Source organism: Podarcis gaigeae (assembly GCF_964106915.1).
Source record: "Podarcis gaigeae genome assembly, chromosome: 14".
Taxonomy (NCBI): Eukaryota; Metazoa; Chordata; class Lepidosauria; order Squamata; family Lacertidae; genus Podarcis; species Podarcis gaigeae.
The window spans coordinates 45,047,838-45,066,450 of NC_139690.1; the positions used below are offsets into that span (position 1 = coordinate 45,047,838).

The window sequence follows — 18,613 nt, forward strand, 5'->3', positions numbered from 1 at the left end:
TGTCCCCAGCGGTTTCACAAGCACACTGCAGCCGCAGCGACAGTAACAGAAGCAGTTCAGCAGAGTGAATCACAGCAGGAAAACTCCACTGTCTGGCTGGAAATGGAGTCACTGGCGGCCAGCCAGACAAGTCAGTGAAGCAATCCCCAGTAATGTTACAGCCCACAGACCCCCTCCCACCCAAACCAGTAGTGCAGCTCACCGCATCCCTTCAACTTCCCAATGGGCTCACTGTGGAAATCCCCATTACGATTGACTCTGGGAGCAATGCAGATTTTATAGGCATGGACTTCATCCAGCAACATGGCATAGCCCTTCTGCCAGCGACGGTACCTCTGAACGTCGTCACGGTGGACGGCAGGGAGCTACTGGGAGGGCAAGTGCTGCAGCAGACGCCGCCAATGGTGATGCGCATTGGTAATCACCGCGAAGTCATCAGCTTCAACGTCACCCGCCTGTCAGACATGCCCATTGTGTTGGGCATGAGTTGGCTGGACAGGCACAGCCCGGCATTGGCATGGTACCAGCGTCAACTGACCTTCTGCTCCTCCTACTGCGCAGAACACTGCATCCTCGTTAACCAAGAAGATGAGGGGCACAAAGACGGACCACAGATGCACTTAGGCATGTTGCAAGCGGTACCCAACAAGTACAAAGAGTTTTTGGAGGTCTTCTGCGAGAAGGAAGCGGACAAGCTGCCTCCCCACAGACCCTACGACTGCAAGATTGACCTCCTGCCGGGGGCGACGCTCCCGACGGGGAAGCTGTATTCCATGTCTGAGGATGAATTGCAGGAGCTCAGGGAGTTCATAGATCACAACTTGAAGCGGGGATTCATCCAAGAGTCCAAGGCAGTGGGGGGCAGCCCTGTATTCTTTGTAAAGAAGCGGGACACGCCCCAAAAGAGGCTTGTAGTTGATTACCGCGTCTTAAATGCGAAAACCAAGCCCTCAGCCTTCCCTATGCCCAAGATCGATGACCTGCTGGCGACGGTGAGGAAGGGTCGCATCTTTACCAAGTTGGATCTGCGCGGAGCGTACAATCTCATTCGCGTGAGGGAAGGTGACGAGTGGAAAACGGCCATGTTTACGCCGTTGGGCACCTATGAATATAGAGTTATGCCTTTTGGATTACAAAATGGCTCCCACTGTTTTCAAGCATTCATGCATCATGTCTTGGCGGGTCTTCTCTACAAGAAGTGCGTCTGCTTCCTGGACGACATCCTCATCTTCTCGGAGTCGCCGGAGGCTCACGAGAGAGATGTCAGGGAAGTCCTGCAGCGGCTGCGGGAGCACCGGCTTTACGCCAAGCTGGAGAAGTGCCAGTTCGACAAGACGGAGGTGGACTTCCTGGGCTACAAACTGTCCGACAAGGGACTCGCCATGGACAGTACCAAGGTATGGGCAGTGCTGGACTGGAAGAGCCCACGCAATCGAAAGGAAGTCCAGAGGTTTGTCGGCTTTGCCAACTTTTATCGCAAGTTCATCAAGGGTTTCGCCATGCAGACAGCGGCCATCACTGACACCCTCAGTTCCAAGAAGAAGAAGTTCATCTGGACGGAGCAGGCAGAGCAGTCCTTTCAGAAGCTCAAGCACCTCTTCGCGTCCGAGGAACACCTGCTACACGTGAACCCCAGCAGGCCCATGAGAGTGGAGACGGACGCGTCAGACAGGGCCGTGGGGGCCGTCCTGTTGCACCAGGGGGACTGGAGGCCGTGCGCTTTCTACTCCAGGAAACTCAGCAAGTCGGAGCAGAACTACACCATCTGGGACAGGGAGTTACTGGCCATACATGCAGCCTTCAAGGCGTGGCGGCATTTCCTCGTCGGGGCCAAACACACGGTACAGGTCCGTACAGACCATAAGAACTTGGAGTACTGGCGCACGGCAAGGTTCCTGAACCAGAGACACATCCGCTGGGCGGAGTTCTTTGCAGATTTCGACTTCAGAATAGAATACATCCCTGGAAACAACAACATCATGGCGGATGCGCTGTCCAGGAAACCGCAGTATCTCGAAGAAGAGGCGCCGGCGGCGGCCAAGCATATTTTCGCACCCAAGGCGTGGGCATGCGCGTCAGCCACGGTGGACCTGGACGCGGTGCGTCGCGCGCTGCAGACGGACTCCTTCGCGCGAGCCAAGATGGAGGAGGTGCGTAGCGGAACGGCGAGGGACGACGACTTCCAAATACGCGACGGCCTGCTCATCCGCAAAGGAGCCCTCTACGTGCCGGGAGACAACCTCTGCGCGAGGGTCCTGCAACAGCTGCACGACGCGCCCAGCGCGGGACACTTCGGCAAGGAGAAGACGGTGGACCTAGTGGCCAGAGACTTTTGGTGGCCCAAGATGAGGGGGGATGTCGCGGAATACGTCAGGAGGTGCGACACCTGCCAAAGGGCCAAACCAGTACACCAGCCGCCGGCGGGCCTCTTGGAACCGCTACACACACCGTTCAAGCCGTGGGAGAGGGTGGCCCTGGACTTTGTCACGGATCTGCCCAGCTCGAGAGGCAAGACGGCAGTACTCGTGGTAGTAGACTTGTTCACCAAGATGGCCCACTTCATTCCTTGCGCGAAGGTGGCCACAGCCGAGCAGACCGCCAAGCTGTTTATAGACCACGTGTTCAAGGTGCACGGCCTACCACGGTCCATCCTGTCCGACAGGGGGCGCCAGTTCATATCCAACTTCTGGCAAAAGCTGATGGGTTTCCTGAACGTCAAGGTCAGCCTGGCGTCGGCACGACACCCGCAGACTAACGGACAGGCGGAGAGAGTCAATGCCATCATGCAGCAGTACCTGAGATGCTACGCGAACCAGCAGCCCTCGACCTGGGTGGACTACCTACCGCTAGCCGAGTTCGCCTACAACAACACGAAACACGTGTCCACGGGGGTGACACCGTTTTTCGCCAACAATGGGCGGCATCCCAGAACCTTCCCGGGTTTGGAGAAAGTGAGGGTGGGGGAGCCGCAGGGAGCAGAGGCAGTGGCAGCGGAGTTGCAGGAGATCCACGAGCAGCTCAGGAGGCAGTTAGAGATGGCGAAACAGGCTTACAAAGTGCAGGCAGACCGACACAGGAGGGTTGGGGAAGATATCCGGGTAGGAGACTGGGTCTGGTTAGCAGCCCAGGCAGTTCCGGCCAGATCGTTGGCCAAGAAGAAGCTCGGGCACAAGCAATTAGGGCCTTACCAAGTAGAGGCGCAGATCAACCCAGTGGCCTTCCGTTTAACACTCCCGGAGGGGTCCAGAATGCACCCGGTCTTTCATAGATCAGTGCTCACACCCTACAAAGAGCCCCACAGGTTTCAGGCACCAGGGACAGCGCCAGACCCGCTCAGGGAAGCGCCCCAAAAGGGGGGGTCGCCGAGGAGGGGCCCACTCAACGAAGCCACTGAGATTTTAGACTCAAGGTGGGGGGAGGACGGGATTGAATATCTTCTCGCCACAGAGGACACCCCGGCCAGCGCCAACAGGTGGGTGCCGGATTACGCATTGGAGGAGCAGTTGCTCAAGGAAGAATTCCATACACTTTTCCCGCACAAGCCTATGCCGGCCTTTTTCGATGATTGTCTGTTCACACCCACACTCTCGGCCAGCACTTTCCGGGGTTTCTCGTCAGCGGAGGACTCGGCTCCGGGAGGCAGCTCCCCAGAGGGATCGCTCTCAGGTTTTGGCACGGGGGGATCTTATTGGTGGGAGGACCAACCCGAAGTGGGATGGCGCAGAGACGTGCCGGAGGGACCCTGCGAAGTGGCGGCACCTCAGGCGACAGGGGGAGAAGGGGTTGTGAGTGATTTGGGGGCGGCCTCAGATTTCAAACACACCGCCCAGGAGATGGAAGCGGAGGGAATCGCAGTCGACGAGCCCATGGAGGACTTTCCGGACTTCTCACGATGGCTGCACGCCTCGGGGGACGAACTGTATCCTGAACTCACCCCGACAACTCTAGAGCACCCGGAACCCGCACCTGAAGAGGGGGAGGGGGGAAGGGGGGGCTTCGAGGGGGGGATGGATGTCAGGGGTTCAGAAGGAGAGACACAGGAGGGGGAGCAAATGGAGAGTGAGGAGGAGGAGTACGAGGGGGGCGCAGGCAGTGACAGTGGCCAGAGTTATTCCACAAGCCTCTCTAGCGAATCGGAGGACTCACAGAAGGGAGCGCCGGTGGCCAGAGCGAAGGGGGGTCCAGGGGGAAGCCCCAGGAGGAAGGGGCCAGCGGGGAGTCCCTGAGCAGCAGCTGGAGATCAGGACCAGCGTCTCTACCAGAGCGCAGTGGGGAGGGGGAGTCCCAGGAGTCGGGACCAGTGTCCTCACCACCAGAGGGAGGAGAGGAGTCAGGTTTGGCAACACCCACATCAGGAAGCGGGGAAACGGTCAGAAGGAAAGTCACCGGCTGGGCGCGCGCGCCAAGTTCAAATGTACAGGAGCGCGGCACAGCGGGGAGCCCGGGAAGGGAGCCAGGTCCTAAAGCCCACCGGAGGGAGGGGCAAGACTCAGGAGGCTCAGCGTCAGAGGAGTCCAGGAAGGAGGGAGCCCCAGAGGGCAGAAGGACCCAGCGCAGGAAAGAGCAGCGCAAGAGGTGGAGCCGGGCTAGAATCTTAAACTGGTGTGGGTGGAGCAGTGAGTCAGAGGGGACTTAGCCGGTCTAGCGTCAAGACGTGGGTCTGCGCGCCCAGAGCTTGGAAATGGAAACTAAACTTTAATAAAGACTTTTGTATATAACATCCACTGGGCGTTGGTCCTCTGTGAGCTGGGACCTAGCGGCAGTCCTGACAGTTGCATATGGATGTTTTAAGATGGTCTACATCTGTAGTGCCTAATAAAGGTTTGGAGGAAGAAAATAAAATTTAAAAAAACATAGAGAAGTGAGGCTGGTATCTCTGACATATGCTTTTTAATAAGATGCATTTGTGCCATCAAAGCAGCTTGATTATACTGGCAATTTCTTAGAGAGATGCTAAATGCGTACTGTAAAAAAAAAGGGGGGGGAGCCTTTTCAGCCTGCATGTATAAATTATATATATGCAATGTCTACAACGGGACGCAGGTGGCGCTGTGGGTTAAAGCCTCAGTGCCTAGGACTTGCCGATCGAAAGGTCAGCGGTTCGAATCCCTGCGGCGGGGTGCGCTCCCGCTGCTCGGTCCCAGCGCCTGCCAACCTAGCAGTTCGAAAGCACCTCCGGGTGCAAGTAGATAAATAGGGACCGCTTACCAGCGGGAAGGTAAACGGCGTTTCCGTGTGCGGCTCTGGCTCTGGCCAGAGCAGCGATATCACGCTGGCCAGGTGACCCGGAAGTGTCTCCGGACAGCGCTGGCCCCTGGCCTCTTGAGTGAGATGGGCGCACAACCCCAGAGTCTGGCAAGACTGGCCCGTACGGGCAGGGGTACCTTTACCTTTAATGTCTACAACACGGAAGTTTATGCTTCACTGCAGGCCAGGTAGGTGGACGAGTATCTTTGGAAAGATAATAGAGCTGTTCCCTGAGCAAACACAGCAGATTGGACAGGAAGCTGCATCCTCTTATCATACTGTGTACTTTGGGCTGCTGAAACCATCTGGGTGCCATCTGCATTATTTATTCCTCGCTCCGCCTGGCTGTGCTCTGCAAAACCCCTTTTCACATTTGGAAGCCGGAACGGCTGAGGACTTACACCACCTGCAGGTGCCTTGCCAGGCCAAGCGGTCAGACTTGTTCTTTTTGTTCCGGAAACGGCTGAGCCTGCTTCCCAGATAAAGGAACACAGGGTGTTTATTTGGTTACATGTGGCTCTGAAGCGAATGGCACCCTTTACATTTATGTACAGTGGTACCCCGGGTTAAGTACTTAATTCGTTCCAAAGGTCTGTTCTTAACCTGAAACTGTTCTTAACCTGAAGCACCACTTTAGCTAATGCGGCCTCCCGCTGCCGCTGTGCGATTTCTGTTCTCATCCTGAGGTAAAGTTCTTAACCTGAAGCACTATTTCTGGGTTAGTGGAGTCTGTAACCTGAAGCGTATGTAAGCTGAGGTACCATTGTATTTTAAAGATTCAATGGTTAAAAATAAACCTGCCGCTTCATTTGATTGTGGGGTCCTTTGGTTGGTGGGAAGAAACCCATTTTGGTTTACTAATACAGCTGGTTAAACATTACAGCTTTTAAGATCATTTGTTTGTATGTGGATTTACAGTGGACGCTCGACTTGAGAACGTGATCCGTGCGGGAGACACGTTCGCAACCTGCAGCGTTCGCAACCCTCAGCGCTGCATCTGCGCATGCGCGGGTTGTGATTTGGCGCACCTGCGCATGCGCAAAGCACTGAAACCCAGAAGTGACCCATTCCGGTACTTCCAGGTTCGGCGCGGTGTGCAACCCAAAAAACGCACAACCTGAAGCGTCTGTAACCCGAGGTATGACTGTATTATATCAGAGGTGGCCAATTCCCAAGAGACTGTGTGATCTACTCAGAGTTAAAAACTAACAGTGATCAACCCGCTTTTGGGGGGTTCAGGTCAAAGTTGTTTTTTAGGAACAAAGGCGGCCTGTTTTTTAGGGGAGCCAAAGTTGTTGAGCCAGTGAGCTACCAGTGTTCAACCACAGATGTTCGGTAGGCCACAATCTACCTGTTGGACATGACTGTTCAGTGGTACCTCGGGTTACATACACTTCAGGTTACATACACTTCAGGTTACAGACTCCGCTAACCCAGAAATAGTACCTCGGGTTAAGAACTTTGCTTCAGGATGAGAACAGAAATCGTGCTGCAGTGGCAGCAGGAGGCCCCATTAGCTAAAGTGGTACCTCAGGTTAAGAACAGTTTCAGGATAAGAACGGACCTCCGGAACGAATTAAGCACTTAACCCGAGGTACCACTGTATTATATAATCAGCGAGGCGGTGGGGGGGGGGGCTGTCATCTGGGTAGCCCAGGACCTCCATACGCATTGCCCAGCTTTGTGCCCCATGAAAGTGACTCTGGTGCTGCTGACACAAGGTTTTCCCATAAAGAGATCCATATTCTCTCTCCCAGTTCTTCCCACAACACATTTTCACTCTGCTTATGGCACCGTGGGGTCTTCTGGCCTGCGTGTGTGATCTGATCTCTTGAAGGCTTGTGGCTCCAACCTGCTCCATCTTGCAGCTTGTGGTTTTTTTCCTACGTGGGTTTTGTGGGTAGTATTGCATGTGTAGCTGTTGGGTAGTGACGGTAAGATATACTTGCAGATAAAATACCAGTGAACCGATGAGCAATAAAAGAACCCGCTGATCCCAAAGACAGCTCTATGTTTTGCGCAACTGGGTGGGGAAATCTGTTGCCTCAAGTTTGCTTATGCAGCCATTTGATCTTTCTGGAGAAAGATTGGCTTAATGCAGGATGCGGCCATGCAAAGGTTGTGGTTGGCTATTAGCTGGAAGTGGAAAGTCATATTTTTCTCTGGGTTAACCACTGGATGTTGAAGTTCTGAATCTCCCATAGACAGCTAGACAGCTGTTCAACATCTCAAGAGCGAGTGTCTGTTGTTAATTGCATTTCTACCCCACCTTTCTCCCCCAAGGAGTACAGGGCTTTCCCCACTCCTACAACAACCCTGTGAGGTAGGTTAAGAGGCTGTGACTGGCCCAAGGTCACCCAGTCAGCTTCAGGACTGAGTGGAGATTTGAACCCTGATCTCCCAGGTCCTGGTCCAACACTCTGGCCACTTACCACACTGGCTCCCTAGAGTCCTTCTGCTATAAAGGTAAAGGTACCCCTGCCCGTACGGGCCAGTCGTGTCCGACTCTAGGGTTGTGCGCTCATCTCACTCAAGAGGCCGGGAGCCGGCGCCGTCCGCAGACACTTCTGGGTCACATGGCCAGCGTGACGAAGCTGCTCCAGTGAAGTGGCACCAGCACAGCACACGGAAACGCCGTTTACCTTCCCGCTATAAAGCGGTACCTATTTATCTACTTGCACTTAGGGGTGCTTTCGAACTGCTAGGTGGGCAGGAGCTGGGACCGAAAGATGGGAGCTCACCCCGCCGCGGGGATTTGAACCGCCAACCATACGATCGGCAAGTCCTAGGCGCTGAGGTTTTACCCACAGCGCCACCCGCGTCCCTACCTTCTGCTATGGGGCTGCTCTATAAATTAAGTTGGTAAATAGGGAAAGCCAAATCTCACTCAGAGAAGCATCTGAAACATTTTCCTGAAGCTCGAATTTGTTTTATTCTGGATTGTTTCCTTTGATGTTTTAATGTGTTGTAAAGCGCTTTGAGATTTTTTCTTTAAAAAAAGAAATGAAATCAACAGCAACAACACCACTGGAGGAAAACATGGTGCCTGGCATTCCGTTGTGGTGACCACAACCTAGGTTTAAGATGGCATTTGGCGATTAGCTTATACATACGACCAGGCGTCCCCAAACTCAGCCCTCCAGCTGTTTTGGGACTACAATTCCCATCATCCCTGACCACTGGTCCTGTTAGTTAGGGATGATGGGAGTTGTAGTCCCAGAACATCTGGAGGGCCGAGTTTGGGGGTGCCTGCGTATGACTTTCTAGCCCTGGTTGTGTCCCTCCAGATGTTGTTGGACTCCCAACTCCCATCAGCCCCAGTCAGCATGGCCAGAGATGATGGGGCAACATCTGGAGAGTGACAGGTTCCCTTTCCTGGGTCTAATAGGCCAGGAATGCATTCACGTTTAGAGTCTTGCCAGAAGAAATCTCTTCTATTCCTTTTGGGATACTTCTCACTATGATTAGTAGTACATTCACACATTGCCTCTCCAGCAGACAGATCGAGGTGCTTCTCTGCCCCTCCCTTTCCCCCCTTTTATCCTCAAAACAACCCTGTGCATAGATTAGGCTAGGAGACTGTGACTGGTCGCCCGGCGAGTCCGTCTCCTTCCTTTAAGTTGGCACCCACAGTTTCTAGGCTTTTTGAATGTGGTTGAAAAAAAATTAACCTTTTGTTTATGGCTTTTTCTGCAGAGCTACTGTACAAAGTACCGCTCTGTTTAGTTTATCAGAATTAACAAAGGCAGCAGCATTAACAATGATGTCAAAAGCCAGTTAAGAACATGACTATTTATAGCTGGCCTTAAAATTAATGCTGCTGCCTTTGTTCCTTTGGATTATTCAGAGCCTTGTTTGAGGATAGATGCCTCTGAACAGTTCCTGGGACTCGCAATTGAGGAGACTGTGGTTGTGCCTAAGCTCCTGACTGCAGGTTTCCCATCTTTCAGGTTTCCCATTGTGACAGCACCATTGGTCATTGTGACAGTAGGTAGGCCTTTGGCCTGGTCCAGCATGGCTTGTCTGATTTTATTTTTATTTATTTTATTTCTATATCGCCTTATACCCGAAGGTCTCAGGGCGGTTCACATGTTCTTCAGACCACCTTCTTCCTCTATCCATATCTCCCTTTAATTCTGAAGTTCCTTCTTTCAGTTAAGACAACCAGCGGAGGATAAGACAAATGGCTACTAAGAACGACACCTACATTCTATGCCCACCTCGCTGGTGATGTCACCACTAGGTGGTGCTGATGCATAACAGGGCCTTTTTGGTGGTGGCTCCCCCTTTGTGGAGCATACTGTATTTTTTGCTCACTTTTTCCCTCCTAAAAAGTAAGGGGAAATGTGTGTGCGTCTTATGGAGCGAATGCAGGCTGCGCAGCTATCACAGAAGCCAGAACAGCGAGAAGGATTGCTGCTTTCACTGCGCAGCGATCCCTCTTGCTGTTCTGGCTTCTGAGATTCAGAATATTTTTTTTTTTGTTTTCCTCCTCCAAAAACTGGGTGAGTCTTGTGGTCTGGTGCGTCTTATAGAGCGAAAAATACGGTATCTGTGACTGTATCTGAATGGATTGAGGAAATGTGGTCCATGGTAACTATGGCTGAGCTAAAAGAATACATATAAACCAGCCTAAGATTTATGGAAAAATGGATATTTTTTTGGTAATGTTTTGGAACAAGAAGATCAGTGATAACTTTATCAATATCCAACAATTCTGCAGCGATTCTGGTTTTTAAGCAATTCTTGGTTTTATCTGCATGCTGCCTTGAATCCCATCAGGGGAAAAGGTGGAGAATGGACGAATGAATAAATGAACGAATCCTTTCTGCTGATTTCAACCTGTAAAAACATTTATTTATGCTCTTCATTTTATTTAATAATATATCTATATATCAAAGATAAGCTTTTAACACTAGCTTACGTTTAGAATACTTTTTTTTTTTTTTTTTTTAAAGGTGCATTTTTGATGCATTTGCATCCTTTGGGACGAAGGGTGAGATATTGAGGAAATAATAACATGCTTGCCTTTTCATTTTCTGTCTCCCAGAAAAATGGACCCATCCGCTCCTGGCTTTCAGGGGGCCCAGCCTCCTCCTTACACCGAGACAACCGGCATCCATTCCGCTCCGTACCCCCAGCCCTATCCCGTCCCGGGGACTGGACCTGGACCAAATATGAAAGGCCAACAGGCGCCACCATATGGCATGCAACCTGGAGTCATAGGAGGTCCCCAACCAGGTAAGCCTTCAATTGCACCATTTTGGTCCACTTATACCCCACTTTCCTTCCGTCTGGAAGACTGAAGGCTATAAACATGAGGTCCCCCTGGTACCCTCTGAGCAGATCTGGAGCCCCCTCTAAATCTACAGCACTACGATACCTCTTTAAACAGCCACGACTCTGGGAACTGTAGCTCCATGAGAGGAAGCAGGGCCTCCGAACAACTCCCAGCACCCTCAACAAACTACACTTCCCAGGATTCCTTGGTGGGAGTTGTGGCTGTTTAAAGAGGTAGCTGTCAAGGACTGGACTTGGGAGGAATGGTGGAGACCGCCCTCCCCTCCTGAACCTTCCTGAGAAGAGGAGGACAGTATAGATTCAGAACAGTGGTTTGCAGAAGGGCATAGTTCAGAGGCTGCAGATGGGAGAAGCTGGGAAATATTGGGAGAGGGGCAGGAAGAAGAAGCAGCACCAGGGGAGAGGCAGCCGACAGACTCAGTGTCTTTAGAAAGCATTCCTGACCCCCCACTATCCCAGGACCCGGCAGGCATTGAGAGTAGGAGAACAGAAAACTCAGAGGCAGAAAACGCAGATCAGCCAGCACAGGGGTGATGTAGAACAGGAGAGACGGAGGGGGTGGAACTTTAACTGGAGCAAATCCATTGTCTAAGAGCGATGACATTTCTACGTCTCTCTCTGTGAATATTGAATACAGTGGTACCTTGGTTCTCTAACTTAATCCGTTCGACTCCCGAAACCATCCGAAAACCAAGGCGTGGCTCCCGATTGCCTGCAGGAGCTTCCTGCACTCAAGCAGAAGCTGCGTCGGATATTTGGCTTCTGAAAAACGTTCGAAAACCGGAACACTTACTTCCGAGTTTGTGGCGTTCCGGAGCCGATTTGTTTGGGAGCCAAGCCGTTTGAGTACCAAGGTACCACTGTAAAAGACTTGGTAAGAACTCTTCTTGTTTCTCTACTTGGCTGCCACCGTGGGAGAGATAGGATTCCTTGAAGCGACAGTAGCGTAGTGCTTTAAATGCACAGTGCAAATGGGACCCCGGGTCCTTATAGCATCAGTATGTGGCCCTCACTGAGCCCCATAACCCTCCAGACACGGTTGGGCTGCAGCTCCCATCATGGTCTCTGACCGTCGCCCAGGCTGAGCTGCAGCCCAGCAACATCCCCTGTTCCCTTCTCGGGGGTTCAGCCATGTTGGCATCTGAAAGCCAGCAGTTGAGACAGAAGAGGAAGCCTCTTCCTTGAGACAGTTCGTTTTGGTTTCCCATTGGGGGGGCTTTTCTCCTGGCGGATCTGAGCTTCGGGCGAGCCAGACACAATTTGCAAGGCACTTTCGCCCGGGTGTTGAGGAGGAGGGAGTCTGAGGTTGAGCAGGAAAGGAGTGTGACCCTCTCACCCTTGTCTCTTTGCCTCCTCTGCTGCCCCAGTTACCGTTCAGACGGTTTACGTCCAGGCACCGCTGGTCTTCCACGACCGTCCCGTCCAGATGAACTGCCCTGCATGTCAAAAAACCATTTTGACGCGCCTCTCGTACACCTCTGGGGCGCTGACCTGGCTGGCTTGTGGCGGCCTCTTCCTGGTGGGGTAAGTAGGTCCTTGTCAGCTGCCTTTCTATGCTGATCTCTTGTATGCATTAAGCCGGGGGCTGCTGAGCTGTGACCATTGGGCATGCTGGCTGTGGCTGATGGGAGATAGGAGCCTCGCAGTTTCTGGGAGGACCACAGGTTTGGCTGCTCCCACATTACATCGGGGGAACATTCACAACCAACATCATCATCATCATCATCATTTCAAATGCCAACAGTGTCCTTCAGCTCTCTATATTGGACAAACAGGCCAAACCTTGCGCCAAAGGATAAACGGACATAAATCTGACATCAGGAATCACAAGACAGAGAAACCAGTAGGAGAACACTTCAATCTCTCAGGACATTCTATACAAGATCTCAAAGTAGCTGTTCTATTACAAAGGAATTTCAGAAACAGACTGGAAAGAGAAGCTGCTGAATTGCAACTTATTACCAAACTTAAAACCATGGAGAGACCTGGTCTGAACAAAGACATTGGATTCTTATCTCATTATACATGACAAAGCCATTTTTCACCTTCTCACCCCTTGCTTTTTCCTGTAAGACCTATTGCAGTCGTTAAGAGTCGTCAACAGGCTCATCACAGCTATCTGCCAATCACCCATTCCCACCACCCTTCTGAGTAATACCCCTCCCCACCTTCTCACTATATAGAAGGGTCTGGTGACTTCTGTTTCAGTGTATCTGAAGAAGTGTGCATGCACACGAAAGCTCATACCTAGAACTAACTTAGTTGGTCTTTAAGGTGCTACTGGAAGGAATTTTTTGTATCATCATCATTATTATGCATATATCAACCACTTTCTCCAAGGAGCTCCAAGTGGCGTATGTGTGCTCTCCCACTCCTCATGTAACGTCCGCAACAACCCTGTAAAGTAGTTTAGGCCCAGAGGGAGTTACTCGCTCAGGGTCACCCAGTGAGTTTCACAGAATCTTGGAGTTGTCGGGGTAGAAGGGGTCCCATTTGAGGGGATGTCAGGAAACAGGGAATTAAGTTCACATGTGGTGGGGGTGTAAATATGTACAGTTTTTTTGGCAAAGGGTGTTTAAGGAGATAACAGAAATCACTGGGTTAAAGCTGACCAAAAGTCCAGAGGTTTTTGATGAGGCGGAAGGTTCGCCGGGTATGAAGGCCTCATTCACAAATTTATTGACAGCTGCCTAAATTATGTTAGCTAGGAAGTGGAAAGCAGAATATAAAATGGAAGAATGGTATAAAGAGGTGTGGGATATACAGTGGTACCTCGGGCTACAGACACTTCAGGTTATAGACTCCGCTAACCCAGAAGTAGTACCTCGGGTTAAGAACTTTGCTTCAGGATGAGAATAGAAATCACGTGGCGGCAGCGGGAGGTGCCATTAGCTAAAGTGGTGCTTCAGGGATAAGAACAGTTTCAGGTTAAGAACGGACCTCTGGAACGAATTAAGTTCTTGACCCGAGGTACCACTGTAGTTATTAACGATAAATTAACGTGCCATTAAGAAAAGGCAGGAGGAATGATTTTAAGGAGATATGGAGGGCATTTGTAGAATTTGTACTGTAAAAACGGAAAGGGGTCAAAACCATCGCAAGAGGTGTTGAAATTTTGGGAGGTTGGATAGTTACAATGGAACGGTCTCGATGGTGGGGTGCAGATTTTTATTCTTATTTATTTATGATTATTACTTTGTAAACATTTTAAAAATGTAAATAATGGTATAAAATATAAATAAAAGAATGAATAAAAAAAAGGGGGGGTCCCAAAGAGTCATTCGGTCCAATCCCTTGCAATGCAGGAATCATGGCTGAGTGGGGTCCCAGGTCCTAGTCAGACACACTAACCACTTAAAGAGGGTTAGACAAATTCATTGAGGAAAAGCGTATCTGTGGCTCCCAACCAAGATAGCTCTGCCCTTCCTCCACAGTTGGAGGCATCAATGCTTCCAAGTAACAGTGGCTAGAGACCACGGCAAGTCCTGGATGATGATGATGATAATAATAATAATAATAATAATAATAATAATAATAATAATAATATTTATACCCCAGTAAAACATCAAACATTCAAAACCTGCCCCAGTAAAACATCAAACATTCAAAACTTCCCTAAACAAGGTTGCCGTCAGATGTCTTCTAAAAGTCAATAGTTGCTTATTTCCTTGACATCTGATAGGAGGGTGCCACCACCAAGAAGGCCCTCTGCCTGGTTCCCTGTAACCTCACTTCTCGCAGGGAGGGAACCGCAAGAAGGCCCTCGGAACTGGACCTGTGTCCAGGCAGAAAAAAGGGGGTGGAGACACTCCTTCAGGTACACTGGGCTGAGGTCGTTTAGGGCTTTCAAGGTCAGCACCGACACTTTGAATTATGCTCGGAAAGGTACTGGCAGATGGGCTACTGGTCTGATCCTGCAGACCTCTTTTTGCATTCTTAAGCTTGGCGAGCGAGGGATAAGGCCCCTTTGTCACACCAGCTGCAGAAGACCAGGCATGCTTGTATGCACGGATGTTTTCATAGACACTGCATCCACAGAACAGGAGTAAGATGCGATGGTGCTTTATTGCATTAGGAAACTGCCTTGAGCTGAGCCGGAAGGTCCTTTCCCCCTTGCTCAGTATTGTTAACACCTGTAGCCGTGTTACTGATCTTATCCAGAAACGGCAGTCACAGAGTACCTGGGGCAAGAGTCTGTGTTCTGAAGGCTGCCTGCTTTCTCTTGTTATCTGAAGTAGTGTGCATGCACACGAAAGCTCATACCTAGAACTAACTTAGTTGGTCTTTAAGGTGCTACTGGAAGGAATTTTTTGTTTTGACTATGGCAGACCAACACAGCTACCTATCTGTAACTGCTTTCTCTCGACAGGTGTGTCGCCGGCTGCTGTCTCATCCCCTTCTGCGTGGATTCGCTTCAAGACGTTGACCACTACTGTCCCAGCTGCAACGCTCTTGTCGGCACCTACAGGCGTCTCTGAGCAACATTAGGCGCGTGCTTTTTTAAATATATGCTTTTCCCCCCCTTTTCTGGAGTTCATGGAAATAATTTTTTCTGCCGTGCCTTTTTTTGCCTCTGAAGATTTGGTTGCAAGAACCACCTTTGGCCAAGAAGTGGGATGTGTTCCTCCAGCCTCACGTCCAATAAGTGCGTGTTCTTTCTTGCAAAAATCATGCCTGCACTGTCCACGGAAAAGTGTTGAACTGGTCATCGTCTTAATTCATCTTTGTGCTTTGGCACTGTCCCCCATTCTCCTCCTTTTTTGGCATTGAGAGGAAGCGTTGCAATTGGAAACCTCAATGATATTTCCTTCTCTCTCTGTGTGTAAATTGCTAAGGCCTTTCATGCAGCCTCAAAAGACACTTGGTTCCAAAATTCTCTCTCCCTGGGGAATGTTGATGAGATCCCTGTGAAAAAAAATCCTATTTTTTAAAGGTAGCTTCTAACAAAATGAGGCACTTCAGGGCTTCTGTAGCAACTGATTTCAAGTTGGTGGCCAGGTTTTTTAAATTTTATTTTGCAGGGGTCCTCAGAACCTCAGGTTGCCTCTTCAACTTCAGAGACCCCCTGGTAGTGCCCTTGTTTGCTACCCAGGCGCTCCAAAATCTGTTTTTGTATTCATTTGGAGCTTTATATAAGTGCTTCGAGATTTCCAAAGCATTTTAAAATTACCGGCGAGAAGTAAATGTGAGGAAATAGGTTCCAGGCCTAGAATTTTGTCTTTCTGATCCAAATGATCATCTTTCTGCTAAGAGCCAAAGATCTCAGTGCCTCAGATCCTTCCCTCCTCTTTACATGTTTGGCTAGAACAGGACCAGCTTCTGATGTATCCAAAGAGTGTAGAGCAAATCCTAGAGAAAATAATGTCCAGATAGGTGATCTAGATAAACCGATGCTGTGAATGTTGAGGCTAGATTCTCTGTTGGGACAGCTATCGGAAATTTCCTGCCCCAGTGACCCGACAGGAGAAAACCTCTGCTTTTCTTTCGTCCCCACGGGCAAGTTGCAGGCCAGGCGAGCAGCTGCCAAACGAGTTCATCGCAAGCAGATGCAACAATGATGGAGATACTTGAAACCTACTTCTATTCTGAACTAAAAGTACAACGCATTAGAGAGCTGAAGACTCGCCTGCAGGAATTGTGGGTAGTAGCATTGGATAGATGCTTTTATTTCTTTTGTAACGAGCAGGATGCAGCTTGCAAAAGACTCTTAGCTCTGCCGCTGCAGATCTGGGCAAGTTTATCTACACCAGATTCACCCCACCTAAGCCTGAAAGGAAAGCAGACTGCTGGAGATTTTTAAATACATTTTTTTTTGGTGTGTGTTTTATTTTGCATAGGCTATACACACGTGATCTAGTTTGAATTAAACAACGGTTTCGTCCTCTAAATAAAAAGGTGCATCTTGTAAATTGGCTGTTAATGCTGGTTCTGTGCAGGATGAAGCCATCAGTGGCTCCTAACCCGGATGGCTGTGTTCCAGGGGCGGCATGCTTTGGAGGACGAGTTGCTGCAACTTGCAGGAGGGGAGAACGCCCTGTTGCACTGCAGTCTTCTTTGCAGGCTCCCACCTGGCCGCTGGGAAAACAGGATGCTGCAGGAGATGGGCCATTGGCCTGATCCAGCAGCCTTCTGTTATTGTGTTCTGGCATTATTGCAGCTCTGGAGGGGAGGGTTCGTGGCCTTCCAGAGCCCCAAGACCTCAATAAATCAGCCTGGAAAGCCACTCCGAACCCACACCCTGGCTGGAGGTCTCCCACGCACCCACCCTGACGTGTAAACTTTTCACAGATGCCTGACTGATTTCCTCATCCTGCACGCTCTTCCTACTTTAGATTTTGCTTTCTGAATTGGGGGGGTATGGTGTGCTTTTGAGATCTGCAGGTGGCAAACTTTTTCTCCCATCTCCTCTTAAGTAAAGGCCGCAATCTCTCTAACAGCCAAAGCCAAGCAGCCCTGTTTTTTGAGGGGTGGGGGTGGGCAGACATCTGCTATGAGAGGGACTTTGCCCTCAAGCAGCTGGTGCTTGCAAAATGCAGGCTCCCCCCCCCCGTCCCCATCAGTTGATAGGGAGAAAGGTGTTTTTTTTTCCAACCTGGCAATGGCGGGGGGGGGGGGAAGGGATTTTGGCAGGCAGGACAACCCACCTGCCAGACATGTGGTTTTATTGTGATGTCATGTGACTGGCAGGTGTGCTGCCCCACCCACCTGTCAAAGCTGGACCTGGGCTGGGACCATGATAAAGATCTGATCGCCGGAGTCAAAAAGGCTCCCCGCTCCCGTCCTACAGGAAGTGGCATGGAAAGGATGGGGTGTGTGTGTGTGTGTGTGTGTGATGCTGGAACAGATGGTCCTTTGGTCTTATACAGCAAGGCATGTCTTCTCTGCTGCTGCTGCTGAAAATAAGGTATTTTGCCACATTCGCACAGAGGATGGGGAGGCTCTCCTCTCCATCTGCCCACCTCCCCCCCCCTTTATCATGTCTTAATGCAGTAATAATAATTTATTATTTATACCCCACCCATCTGGCTGTGTTTTCCCCAGCCACTCTGGGCAGCTTCCAAAAAAAATATTAAAAATACAGTAAAACATCAAACATTAAAAGCTTCCCTAAACAGGGTTGCCTTCAGATGTCTTCTAAAAGTCAGAGAGTTGTTTATTTCCTTGACATCTGGTAGGAGGGTGCCACCACTGAGAAGGCCCTCTGCCTGGTTCCCTGTAACCTCGCTTCTGGCAGGGAGGGAACTGCCAGAAGGCCCTCTGGGCTGGACTTCGGTGTCCAATGATGGGGGTGGAGAAGCTCATTCGGGTACACTGGGCCGAGGCCGTTTAGGGCTTTCAAGGTCAGCACTTACACTTTGAATTGAATTGTGCTCGGAAAGGACTGGCAGCCTTCAACCTGGAACAATGGAGTTAACAGGAGCATTCTCCTTGCCACACCACCCATGCACCCTTTCACTTGGGATGCTGCAATTTGCAGCCTGTGTCTCCAGCCTTGGCCTTAAGTTTCATGCAGGCCCAAATGGGAAAAACAGGTTTGGATGACCAGTGTGTGCCCTGCTGAGTTAGGGCCCCTTCCAACAGCTTCCTTTTAAGAATGGGTTTCCCCTTTGATTAGAATCTCCCATGCTGATCACATGCTCTTGAAATCATGTGACGTTTGACCTCAGGGTTGCCACAGAAGTGGATTTCCTAGCTTTCTTTGTTTGTTCCAGCTATCATGGGACTGTTCCTCACATGACACTAAAAAGTTCAGAGCTTTGGTTCAAAACAAATTATCTTAGCTTTTTCTATGGTTTTCTGACAAAGGTAGCAAATCTACAGCCCCATGGCCATTTACCGTTATTAAAGCACAGAGTTACCTAAGCCTATTCATAAAGACAGAAGTGCAACTTACAATTGTCCACAAAACCCACATATTTCACCTTGCAAAACCCAAATTAAACCACACACCCAAGGAGTTACAATAAGTCCAGTATTCCCATGCTGGGGAGACAAAACCTTCCATCTCTGTATACAGCAACCCTACTGTTATTTTCTGCAGGTTTACAAAGAACGAGGACAGTTC

The 18,613-nt window shown here is 50.3% G+C and overlaps 1 protein-coding gene across 2 annotated transcripts in view; it reads left to right on the top strand.

Moving 5' to 3' along the window:
* Nucleotides 1-16,457, top strand: part of LITAF (lipopolysaccharide induced TNF factor) — a 39,478-nt gene extending 23,021 nt beyond the window's left edge. The window contains exons 1-4 of one of the 2 annotated variants that reach the window (XM_083711843.1): nucleotides 5,401-5,679; nucleotides 10,298-10,488; nucleotides 11,916-12,072; nucleotides 14,918-16,457. In XM_083711843.1, coding sequence (XP_083567969.1) covers nucleotides 5,417-5,679; nucleotides 10,298-10,488; nucleotides 11,916-12,072; nucleotides 14,918-15,026 — 720 coding nt within the window. In that variant the 5' untranslated portion in view covers nucleotides 5,401-5,416 and the 3' untranslated portion in view covers nucleotides 15,027-16,457. Of the gene's footprint in view, nucleotides 1-5,400; nucleotides 5,680-10,297; nucleotides 10,489-11,915; nucleotides 12,073-14,917 lie in introns of those variants that run through there. The other variant, XM_083711844.1, reaches the window with a different exon arrangement.
* The last annotated feature ends 2,156 nt before the right edge of the window (nucleotides 16,458-18,613 follow it).